The sequence below is a fragment of the Lissotriton helveticus genome, chromosome 5_2 (genome assembly GCF_964261635.1).
Source record: "Lissotriton helveticus chromosome 5_2, aLisHel1.1, whole genome shotgun sequence".
NCBI classification, from domain to species: Eukaryota; Metazoa; Chordata; class Amphibia; order Caudata; family Salamandridae; genus Lissotriton; species Lissotriton helveticus.
Window position 1 is genome coordinate 3,707,588 of NC_136066.1, and position 12,813 is coordinate 3,720,400.

General features: G+C 50.8%; 1 protein-coding gene across 4 annotated transcripts in view; it reads right to left on the bottom strand.

The window, feature by feature from the left end:
• SPTAN1 (spectrin alpha, non-erythrocytic 1) overlaps positions 1 to 12,813 on the bottom strand; it is a 342,467-nt gene that overhangs the window by 96,753 nt on the left and 232,901 nt on the right. For all 4 annotated transcript variants that reach the window (XM_078646605.1, XM_078646604.1, XM_078646602.1 and 1 more), the window contains 2 exons: positions 1,060 to 1,192; positions 212 to 310 (listed from right to left, as the gene is read on the bottom strand). In XM_078646605.1, coding sequence (XP_078502731.1) covers positions 212 to 310; positions 1,060 to 1,192 — 232 coding nt within the window. The remainder of the gene's footprint in view (positions 1 to 211; positions 311 to 1,059; positions 1,193 to 12,813) is intronic.

Consider the following 12,813-nt stretch of genomic DNA (forward strand, 5'->3'; position numbering starts at 1 on the left):
CTGACAGTAGTATAGCCCCCCCCCTTCCTGGGCCGTGAAGCTCTCCCCTCCCCCTCCCAGTTCCATAGACCTCCCCTTCTTGGGCCCTCCCACTGCTTCAGATCTCCCTGTCGCTGGGCCACATAGCTCCCTTCCAGAGCGTCAGCTCTCCCTCAACTGGCTGCGCCCCTGCCCCATGCTCACCAGAGGGCAGGTTGGAAATATCACTCACCTTGTGAATTAACTCCTCCCCATTTGCACAGACATCATTCACACGATCTTTGTGTACTGTGAAGTCGGTCTCAAATGCCTCGTGTTTTTTTAGCAGGCCCTGCAAAGAATGTATGAGAAGAGACAGCACCTTAATAATGAACCTGAATTTAAAAACCGGTGTTCTATCATCCAAGACGGAGATTAACAGAACGGGTTGCGTAAAACAGACACCCACTTCTCTTCCTCAAGAATAACAAACTGATGCCCTCTGACCACCACTAGATACTACTGAGACACAAGAGGGGCAAAGCACAACAGCAAAAACTTCCTGTTTTAGGACAAAACAGCCATGAGCTGGTTTTTCTGAGCTTCTGAGGCTCTCTGGCAGACAGCACCGAGCTGGAATGGCTCTCAGGAACCAGTGACTGCAATGGAGAGTTGATCTTGAAATACCACAACTTTCGTTTCAATTAAATACCCCGGGCCTCTCCTGATTGAAATCTATAGGGGATTCTCTTAGCTAAAGCCAAACCAAGAAGGCTTACTGCCAGAAAAATACACACGTTCCAACAATTGGGGAACCAACACTTGGTCTGCAGTTTCTCCACAAAGCGTATTATTCACCAAATTCTGTCTGGAGAAAGCAAAGAATTGCAGTCTTCTTACATTTTTCAAACCCTACTGAGTAGCATAAGTAATCGCTATATCTATGGAAGATGTCACTGGTAGTGGTGCAAACATGAAAGGAAGTCTACTACAAGGGACCACGCTCATGGGCTTTGTAGGAGCCACATAAGTCTGACGACGGCCACACAGGTATTTCTTTCTAGAGCAGGCACCGATGATAACATGGAGCGCTTCCCTCACCTGAATGGCGGCCAGGGTATCCCCATAGTCCTCGCTGGCGACCAGCGTCATCTTCTCGTTGATCCAGGCCTCCTCCTCTTCCATGTTGGCGACAAACTGCTGGTACTCGAGAGACTCCTCCAGACGTTGCCCGCTGCAAGGGAAGGAAGGCAGAGCTTTGGCATGACTACTGGTGGAGGGACTTCGAACAGCATTGTACGCAATATATTTGTTGCGTTCACAGGCTGCAGTGCAGAGACACATAGGCTTACACACAGGGTCATCTACAGCTTGAAAAGGAACACAACGCAGCTCTAAGTAACTACCAGTGCCTTAGAATTGAGCCTTTCACCACTCACTTGTTTTGGTTTTAATGTGATGCCAAGACATGGCGTGCTGTAGGATCCAAGTCGCCACTCACTTCCAAGGCCCATGCGCTGGAAGCCAGTCTGGGGGTGCATACGCTCCCCTTTACAAGGCTGGACTCTTCCATTAACGTGGGACCAACACTGGGCGAGTCTGCCCGGAGTGGTACACTGTGACAAAAATGTAACTGAACTGGAATGCGTCCCAAGGGAATGCCAGCGAAAGGTTTCGGAAATCATTCCAACCGTAACCTTTCGTTGTTTAACTCCTAGAGGGTCCGACTTCTAGGCATATATAGGCTGTGATGGCGGGCCATAAGAAAACGTTCCTTACCTTCAGTAATGCTCTTTCGAGCAGATACTCTAAGCGCAAGTAAGAAAACAAGTTACTTACCTGTAACTTTGGTTCCCCAGTATTGGTAACTTTCATAGATTCCCATGCGCCCACCCACCTCCCCTGGGAAAGCTCAGCCTTCAGCAGATATGATGACTGTTACACAACGGCTACAAAAATCGGAGGCTCTGAGGTTCCTTCAGGAGGGTTCTATGGGGTAAGGCTCTTCTGATTGGCTGATGCTTAGTTTGGTCTCTTTTACAAAAAGAGGCGGATATGCTACAAAAGGGAAGGAGTAGTTTCTGTCCTGTAACTCCAGTTCTGTAGTAGGGGTATCTCTGTGTGACGGGGTGGGTCCCCGGGGGCCCCTAGAGGGGGGTCAGACTACGGACTGGTGGTCCGACCCCGCTATCTCACCTGACTCCGTTCCCTCTCTACAGCAGCCTGGCCAGGACATGGAGGAGGACTGGAGACCCCGAGTATTGGTGGCCGACGTCGGACCGAAGCGAACCCTGTTCCTTTAAGGACTTGGATCCCGCACTGGTAGCCCCGCCCCTAGAGAATGACGCGCCGGGGTCAAAAGGAGCCCGGATCAAGGAAGCGATGGACGGCGTTTCCCGAGAGGCCAGGAGAGAAGGAGAGGTTTGTGTGAGCAGTGGCAACGAGGAGCTGGAGGTCATCCCGAGGAGAGGAGACGGAGAAGCCAAGAGGCCAACGGAACTGCGAACCGCCCCGCCACGTTCCCACGGGAGGAGCGTGGCTCCAACGGGGACGTGTGGCGGGTTGGATGGGAAACAGAGTCTCGCCTGTTGTAGAGTAACTGTACAGACCCGTGTAAAGCTCATCCCCTTGCTCAACCCCCCCCTTCACGAGCACTTGCTCACCTTATCCGCTTTGTACATACAGCACGTGTCACGGGTTTCCCTCACTCCCGGTCCCACACCGTGTATACCCATACTCGGTCCTAATACGTCCCCTGTCTTCTTCTCTTGCATACGGAGACCGCTGGCCCGGAGGGCGCGCTGAACCATCACCAGAGGCAAACTGGATCCACCCCGCACCCCGACATGTGATCCAGCCGCGTTCGCCAGAGAACGCATCACCAGCCGGAGGAGAAAGACCTATACCCAAATAAAGCCTTCCTTGAAAAGTCTCTATAAGTTCTCTGCCTCTCCTTCCTTCGAACCGCCAGCTAGGGTAGAAGAGGATAGCATAAACCCCGAGTCCCCAGGCACCCCGGGACACTCTGTTATAGTCATAATCTAGTGAATAGTCCCGATAGCATAAACCCCGAGTCCCCAGGCACCCCGGGACACTCTGTTATAGTCATAATCTAGTGAATAGTCCCGCCCATGTGCGTGGACTCCCGAGAAATCAAAAATAATCTCTTAAGTTGTCAAAAGATGCAGAACTGCACAGACACTTAAGAGAGAATTTAAAGACAGATAATGCAGCCTATATCCACAGGCTACACTGTCCAGTACTTCAACTAGAAATTCCACCAAAAACCCACAAACAGCACAGCCTGTCCAGATTTCTCCACAGAGAAAAAGCTGTCCTTTACCAGCAAAATCCCATGGAATGATAGAGAGGAAGGAGTGGACAGACAAGCCCCACAGGCTGCCATTATGTGGCTTAAAACAGGATACTGTGCCTTTAAGAGAACTTTCAAGAACTCTCAGTATCCCAGAATGCACTGCAGGTCCCTTTTACTTTCAGTTCTTTTTGAAGGCGTAACACGCCAGACCTGTAGCATTCCTCACATGAATATTTCTCTCCACCGGGGAGGAGGGCGGGCGCTTATGACTATAACAGCGATACCCCTACTACAGAACTGGAGTTACAGGACAGAAACTACTCCTTCTGTAGTAGGGGATCTCTGTGTATAGTCATAATCTAGTGAATAGAATGGCAAGCCCATCCCCACACCAAAGCGGCGGTGGAGAGAAGAGAAATAACACCACTACTGTGCGAACAGATTTCGCAGCAAAGCCTGCCCAACCTGAGCGGCTGTCCTGGCATCAGTGTCCAGACAGTAATGCTTAGCAACGGTATGGACCGACTTCCAAGTGGCCGCCTTGCAGATTTCTGCAATGGGAACATTACGGAGCAAAGCTGTCGTGGCAGCTTTGCCCCTGGTGGAATGAGCCTTAGGTTTACCCCCTAAGGTCTTATTAGCTTTTTGGTAACACAATTAAATACAGGACACAATCTACCTCGAAATGAACTGTTTTGAGGTAGCAAGACCGGTCCTGACTGATCCATAATTGATAAACAATTGGGTTTTATCCAGGTAAAATTTCAACACCCTCCTAACATCCAGGGAATGCAGAGACCTTTCCGCTGGAGATGAAGGATTCTGAAAAAACGTAGATAAAGTTATGGTCTGGTTAACATGGAAATCAGAGATAACTTTTGGAAGAAATTTAGGGCGAGTACGCATAACAACCTTAGCAGCATGAAATACAGTATAAGGTTCTTGGCAACACAACGCCTGAATTTCACTCACCCTGCGGGCCGATGTAATAGCCACGAGGAACGCCGCCTTCCAGGACAGGTGCTGCAGCAAAGCCTTATGAATAGGTTCAAAAGGCTCCTTCATCAGCCTGGACAGCACCACATTCAATTCCCATGAAGGCGAAGGAAGCCGGACAGGAGGGAACACTTTCTTCAAGCCTTCCAAAAAGTCCTTGATCACAGGTATTAGGAAGCAAGAAGTCTGTGGAGGGCATTTCCTGTAGGCAGTCAGCGCAGCGAGATGAACCTTAATGGAATGGACATTAAGGCCAGACTGCGCCAGATGTAGAAGATACGGAAGGATGACATCTTCCTTACATGTTGTTGGATCATAGTTCTTGGAATTCCACCAGATGCAGAATCTCTTCCACTTGTAAGCATAGGAAGTGCTAGTGGAAGGTCGCTTAGACTCCTTCAGTATGTCCATACAATCTTCTGGTAGATTCAAATGGTCATATTGCACTATCTCAGGAGCCATGCCGCCAAACTCAAAGAAGAGAGGTTGGGGTGCACCATCTGCCCCCGAACTTCCTGAGAAGGTCCGGCCGGCACAGCAGCCGTATGTGAGGAAGGAGAGACCTTTGAAGCAGGTCCGTGAACCACCACTGCCTGGGCCATTCCGGGGCAATCAGGATCATCCGTGCCCTGCACTGGGACAGTTTGATGAGCACCGCCGGAATCAGGGGAATGGGTGGAAAAGCGCACAGAAAGCTGGTTGACCAGTTGATCCATAGCGCATTCCCCAGCGTCCCCTGCTGGTAGTACCTGGAGGCGAAGCCTCGGCATTTTCTGTTTTCGGCGGTGGCGAACAGATCTACGTCTGGAGTACCCCACCTTGCGAAGACTTCTCCTAGTACTTTGTCGTTTATGACCCATTCGTGGTTTTCCTGAATAAGTCTGCTCAGCGCGTCCGCCTGAACATTCTGCACACCTGGTAAGTGGGTAGCCGTTATCGTCAGTCCTCTGGCCAGAAGCCAGCGCCAGATCCCCTGCACCTCCTGCGACAGAGTGCGCGATCTCAACCCCCCCTGCTTGTTGAGGTAATAAATGATGGTCGTATTGTCCGTCTGTACAAGCAGAGAGTTGGTCTGGAAGGACGGATGAAAGGCCTTCAGTGCCAAGTGAACAGCTCTGAGTTCCAGGAAATTGATGCGATGCGTGGACTCCGTCGGGGACCACGTTCCTTGTATCTGTAAGTCTCCGGAGTGCGCCCCCCAGCCGTGGAGAGACGCATCCGTCACGCTAGTCTTTGTGGGAATGTCCTTGTGGAAGGGAACCCCTCTGAGGAGATTCTCCCCTGAGCACCACTGTAGGAAGGTTGACCCCTGACTATGGTTGCCCCCAACTTTTTTGCCTGGTGTTTTGCTGGTTTTCTGACTTAGTTGACCTGAGGCCCTGCTGTTCAGGACCTCAGGCCCACTGCTCTCTCTGTACAATGGATTCCATGTACCTTAGGTACATATCTAAATTGGATACTGAGCCACCTTATCAGTCCCTGTACAGTGTACCCTAGGTACCCAGGGCATAGGTGTACCCAGGGCCTACCAGGGGCTGCAGCATGTATTATGCCACCCCTGGCTGGCCATCCAAATCTGACACAACTGGCTGCTTGACAGCTGGGGCAAGGTGGTGTAATCACCCTTTGCTGTAGATATAGTATAACTATATCTAACCCTAAAATGGACACACAGATCTCCTATCAGTCACTCCTATGGCAGGCCTTAACAATCCTGAAGGCAGAGTGCTTGGAATCGTGTGAGATGGTGCTCTAGCATGAGCTGAGCCTGTCTGCGGCTTTCGGGATCTATCCCTTAGCCGTTTCCATGATATCGCATACCATATACTCTTAAGTGCATTATAATCCTCGCGGTTATGTGCCAACTCTGGTATCGCTTTATCAAAACATGTCGAGTAAGGTGTCATACGAATTGGAATACTAACCCCTCGCCAATTCTGGCGACGGGGTTAGCATTCCACCCTTCTAGAGGGACACGACATGCATGTAACCTATAACCCGGTTAAAAGTCAGACAGAGCCTTAGCATCCACAAAATGGATGCTGCCACCGAGACACAAGTCTGCCCTCCTGCTGCTGGGAGTCCTCCCAGAGCAGGAGATAAGGACAAAGGGTTTCCTGCCAGGGGCGGTGCCAGCACCGTCCCAGACAGGGTTTTGTGTATTGTAGGTAGGCAGGGCTTTAGAGGAAGGTGACTGCACGTGGCACCCCGGTGCTCACTGTGCATAGGCTGGCTGGAACCAGTTCCAGGGTCACTCCAGACCCTGTGCTGGGGAAAAGCCCGCCAAGGAAGTGGGTGTAACCACCCCCCTCCTAGTCCCACCCATAGGGCAGGACTTAGTCGCGTGCCAGCCCCTTTTTACAGGATAAAGGTAGAGACTGGCCCCCTTCCAAATCAGATCATCTTTGAATCCTGAAACTACTTTCTGCGAAAGGAACTCAAGACTTCTTCCTAAGATTTCTCCCTTGTGACTAAGGAGTAGTCACCCTGCATCCGCAGGCACCATCTAAGAACACTGCGGTCTGCTGTAAGTCCTTCCTCCGGAATCCGACTGCCCAGCTCGACGAGAACCGGCTTCCCTGGCACCTCTGACCTCTACCCACCTCTACAGCCCAGCTGAGAACCGTGGGTGCGACGAGACCTCAAGGGACCGGCCATCTGCAAGACTGCACGACTTCTTTCCAGCAAGCCCGCCGAGTAATCTACTGGTGAGTGCTTTGGGGTCCGAGAAGCCCCGACTCTGAGCAGCTCCAGCTCCGAAGTGCAGCCCCCCAGCATCTCCACGATCTGCGTGGGGCCCTTCGGCTTTCCGCTGCTCACCGCGTTGTTTGGCTACTAGCCCGTTGGCTTGTGGCCTTCCTGACGACGCCCGACGACATTTCTGCTGCTGGTCTGGTTGCTCCAGACTGGCCCTTGCTCCCTTCCAGAAGAGGAGCACCCCGGACCCTCCTGGTCCACTCAAGACGCCATTTTGAGTCCACCGCGTGGGCTTGAATTAGCCAAGGCTTGTTGCCCAATCCTGGGTAACTTCGACGCCAACGACTTCATCCATCGTGGGACAGCTCGCACCTCCATCCTGGTCGCCGACAACGCCTCCTGGTCCGAGAGACTGCAGAGCCCAGCAGCGCCCACTCACCTGACTGCGGTGACTTCGCCCGGTGCCATCCTGGTGCCCAATTAATCACTGGCTAGTGATTCAAGAACTTGGTCCCCTCTGCTTTCAGGTTTTCTTCTTCCTTGATCCAGGCTTGGATCCACCGAACTTTTCTTCACTGGTCGCCTGCCAGCAACTTCTTCCTTCCAGGCTCCTGGTCCGGCAACGAGATCCCCGACGTCTTTTCAGACCTATGCAGCTGCAGCCCCTGGGCTAGGTAACTTCGGCACTCCGGTGTCCCAGCATAGCCTCACTATCCAAGGGTCAGGATCCACTGTCGTTTTCTCCCTACCAGGTCGGGTTCGCCCGTGAACACTAACTTTGTGAATTCTAGCTTCCATAGACTTTGTCCCGCATCCCGCGTGAGAGTGCACACTCTGCACCCGAGTCCCCTGGGCCTCCTAGTAGTAATCTAACGATTCCCTAGTCCAGTCCTAGCGATTCCAAAGCCTATTAGAACTGTTACTTACCTGCTAGTAATTCGCATTCCACTTTTAGCGTATATGGTTTTTCGTGCCCCTCGGGCATTTGTGTAACGTGCTAACTTAAAAGTATTTTCGTAAGAGTTTTGTTGTGTGCTTAGCACCCTGTCCTCATAAAGAGTACAGGGTTGTTGTGATTCTAATAAATACATTGTTTATTTTCATAACACTTGTGTGGTGTCCTTTCACTGGGTGTTCAAGGGGTAATGTGATGGTAAAACAGCTGGCTTAACACGCCCTCTAGAGTCTTAGCCTTAGACTGCTCGTATCCATGCTACTAGGATAGCTGGTCTATAAGGTTGACTTACAACCAATCATCAATAAGGGTTGTTTGGACTGATATATAGTGATCACTAGAATAGTGAGCACTGCACATCAGGCCAACTTCTCACATTGGTGGGCAGCGGTTGGGATTTGAGCTTGCTGTTGTTTTACCACACATGCCCTAAGAATATCTTGTGAAAGATCACATAAGTACTAAAGGTACATATAACTTAGCTTAGAATACTCTGAGTTCTACTGAACCAGCTGTTGTAGCTCCTAGGGCCTAGCACACCCTAAACTACAACTCTAGCAAGGGATCAGTAGGCAAACATATAGTGTAGGTAAGTGCACCACTTACACCTCACTAGAAAAGCATGTCGACTCAGGGGGACTCTACTGAGACTCCCCTGGTCAGTGTTGACCCTCCACAGGTCACTTCAAGATATGCAGCTCTCAATTTTCAGGAGATGAGGCAACTCTGTGTCTCCAGGAAACTGAAGCAGGGGTCTAACCCCACCATTCCCTTTCTGATAGGTCTCTTAGAGACATATGATGCCAGAAAGCTCTCTCAGTTACATGAGAGCATGCCAGCCTTAGAGGGAACCTCTGGGGATCCAGACCTCCCCAACACTGATTCAGCAGTTGAGGAGGAGGATCAGGAGGTACTCTCTGGGGATGAGGTAGACAAAGGTCTTGAGGTAGTCAGAAGGCTAACTAGGACCAACTTAGACTTACTTGGGCTAGGATCTGGGGGCCCCCCAGTACTAACCCGAAGTGGGCCTAACCTTGGGGTTAGGAGAGATAGATCTCTTTCTAGGGACTCCAATAGATCTCTGCACTCTAATGCCTCTTCTCAGGGGAGAAGGAATCCTCCACAGAGGAGATTTACTTCCCCTCAGAGAAAGGAGCATGAAGCTAGGATGAGACAAGCTGAACTGAGGATTGAAAGGGAAGAAATTGCCCTGGCCAAAGAGAAGCTTGCCCTGGCAAGAGAGCAGCAGATGAGTGGGCTAGCTCCCACTGGTGGCAGCAATCTCCCAAGAGATAGAGAGAAGGGTTTAGATACTAAACACCTGACTAAAATAGTGCCCCCCTTTAAGCAAGGGGATGATATCCAGAAATGGATGGCTGCTCTGGAGAGGGCCTGCACTGTGCAGTGCATTCCCCAGAGTCAGTGGGCAGCTATACTGTGGCTCTCCTTTGATGGTAAAGGTAGAGATAAGCTCCTCACTACAAGAGTGGAGGATGCTAACAACTACCAGGTCCTGAAAAATGCACTGGTTGATGGGTTTGGTTTAACCACTGAGCAGTACAGGTTGCTGTTCAGAGACAACCAGAAAACTCAGTCTCAGGACTGGTCTGACTTTGTTGATTGTGCCACTAAGGCTTTGGAAGGCTGGCTACTGGGTAGTAAGGTTACTGATTTCAAGGGATTGTATAATCTAATTATGAGAGAGCAAGTCTTAAATAATTGTCAGAACCAGTTATTACACCAGCACCTGGTAGACTCTGATCTGACCTCTCCACAAGAATTGGGTAAGAGGGCAGACAAATGGGTCAGAACCAGGATTAGGCCCAAGAACCAAGGTGGTGACCAGAAAAAGGAATCAACCAAGCCTCAAGAGAAGGGTGGGAATAAATCTACAGACCAAACCACATCAGGGCCCCAAAAATCCTCTGAGGGGGGTGGGTCCCAGAATCCTTCCAATAACCAGAAGAAACCTTATTGTTATCCCTGTAAACAGGTGGGTCATTTAAAAACTGACAGCAGTTGCCCAAAGAATAACAATAAGGAAAAAATACCCCCAAGTAACATTCCCAAACCTCCTGTTACTACTAGTAGTAATCCCCCAGGTGGTGGGAGTGCCCCCAAGAATTTGGGTGCATTTACTTTGGGAGTTCCTGGGGACTCTGGCCTAACCAGGTCCCCAAACTTAGATACTCTTGTCTGTGAGACTGGCATGGGGTTTGCCAACTTCACAACTTGTCCCAACACTTTGGGCAAGTACAGACAGGAGCCCCTCATCAATGGTATAAAAGTTGAGGCCTATAGAGATACAGGGGCTAGCATCACTATGGTGACTGAGAGTCTAGTCCCCTCAAGGCAACTTTTACCTGGTGCCACATACCAGGTGGTAAACATTGATGGAGTGAAGAAAACTCATCCCATGGCAGTAGTAAATCTCAGCTGGGGAAGTGTCACTGGCCCCAAGAGAGTGGCAGTGTCACCAAACTTGCCTGTAGATTGCCTACTGGGGAATGATTTAGAGCTCTCAGCCTGGGCTGAAGTAGAGCAAGAAACCCATTCTAGAATGGTGAACATCCATGGTAAGGTTAGTGGGGCAGTGGTAGCCACAGCCCCAGTCCAAGATATCCTCCCTGAACAGGTCAGGAGGGTTGTGCCAGTCACAACCCAATCTCAGACAACTTCCTTCCCAGAACAGGTTGTCAAGGCTGTGATGGTCACAGCCCACACCCAAACTGAGCCCCCTCCTGAAAAGGTTGGGAGAGTTGTGATGGCCACAGCTCAAACTCAGACAGATGACAGTGTTGTGAAGCCTGAAACTATGGATCACTCCACTCAGACAGAGAGTATTGAGGAGGAAGAGAAATCTCCCTCCCACCAGACTTTAGGAAAGGATCAGCCTCCTCAGGGAACTGATCTGACCCCTTGTGGAGAAACTGCCACAGAGGTAGTCAGGCCTAGCCTGGCAGAACCCCTGATGTCAGTGGACCCTTCCAAGGTGGGACCCAGTCTGGAGCAGGTAACCTGCCCCTCTCTACCCTGCCTCAGTCAGCCCAGGGCTGTAGAGGTCAGGGAGGCCAGTGTTGGACCCCAAAGGGCCCCCTGTCCAAAAGAATTTCCCAATCAGCAGATTAAGGGCACTGAAGCTAGTAGTCCTAGCCAAGTGAAAATAAAACATACTCCTGAGGGATCCCCCTTAAAATTAGTTAGGGACCTCCCACAGATGGACACTGTTGGGCACAGCCAAACTTGGGACCTGAGGGCCCCAGACCTGACCTGTCCCTCCAGTAAGCCAAACAGAGGGACCCAACCTCCAGCTGTAGGTAGCCAGAGGTTGACCCTGAGAGCCCAAAACAACTCAGTCTTGGAAAGAAAGGCCTATATGGTGGAAAATGATTGGAGGAAGCTGAGCCCAAAATTAGTGGAGCCTCACTTCAGTACTCCATTTCAGCACCAGCCTTTTTCTTTGACAAAACACACCACAGGTAGAGATTCCCTATGGTGGAGACCCTCAGACACCCTTAGGGTGAGGGATTGCTTAGTGGACCATGACATAGGGGGTAACCATGCCAGTGCTGGTACTTCCTTAAATGGCCACTTAGGCAATATAGGCTTACCTGGACAAGGATAGCCTTATCTCCTTTCGTTTGGGGGGGGGTTATGTAGGAAGGTTGACCCCTGACTATGGTTGCCCCCAACTTTTTTGCCTGGTGTTTTGCTGGTTTTCTGACTTAGTTGACCTGAGGCCCTGCTGTTCAGGACCTCAGGCCCACTGCTCTCTCTGTACAATGGATTCCATGTACCTTGGGTACATATCTAAATTGGATACTGAGCCACCTTATCAGTCCCTGTACAGTGTACCCTAGGTACCCAGGGCATAGGTGTACCCAGGGCCTACCAGGGGCTGCAGCATGTATTATGCCACCCCTGGCTGGCCATCCAAATCTGACACAACTGGCTGCTTGACAGCTGGGGCAAGGTGGTGTAATCACCCTTTGCTGTAGATATAGTATACCTATATCTAACCCTAAAATGGACACACAGATCTCCTATCAGTCACTCCTATGGCAGGCCTTAACAATCCTGAAGGCAGAGTGCTTGGAATCGTGTGAGATGGTGCTCTAGCATGAGCTGAGCCTGTCTGCGGCTTTCGGGATCTATCCCTTAGCCGTTTCCATGATATCGCATACCATATACTCTTAAGTGCATTATAATCCTCGCGGTTATGTGCCAACTCTGGTATCGCTTTATCAAAACATGTCGAGTAAGGTGTCATACGAATTGGAATACTAACCCCTCGCCAATTCTGGCGACGGGGTTAGCATTCCACCCTTCTAGAGGGACACGACATGCATGTAACCTATAACCCGGTTAAAAGTCAGACAGAGCCTTAGCATCCACAAAATGGATGCTGCCACCGAGACACAAGTCTGCCCTCCTGCTGCTGGGAGTCCTCCCAGAGCAGGAGATAAGGACAAAGGGTTTCCTGCCAGGGGCGGTGCCAGCACCGTCCCAGACAGGGTTTTGTGTATTGTAGGTAGGCAGGGCTTTAGAGGAAGGTGACTGCACGTGGCACCCCGGTGCTCACTGTGCATAGGCTGGCTGGAACCAGTTCCAGGGTCACTCCAGACCCTGTGCTGGGGAAAAGCCCGCCAAGGAAGTGGGTGTAACCACCCCCCTCCTAGTCCCACCCATAGGGCAGGACTTAGTCGCGTGCCAGCCCCTTTTTACAGGATAAAGGTAGAGACTGGCCCCCTTCCAAATCAGATCTTTGAATCCTGAAACTACTTTCTGCGAAAGGAACTCAAGACTTCTTCCTAAGATTTCTCCCTTGTGACTAAGGAGTAGTCACCCTGCATCCGCAGGCACCATCTAAGAACACTGCGGTCTGCTGTAA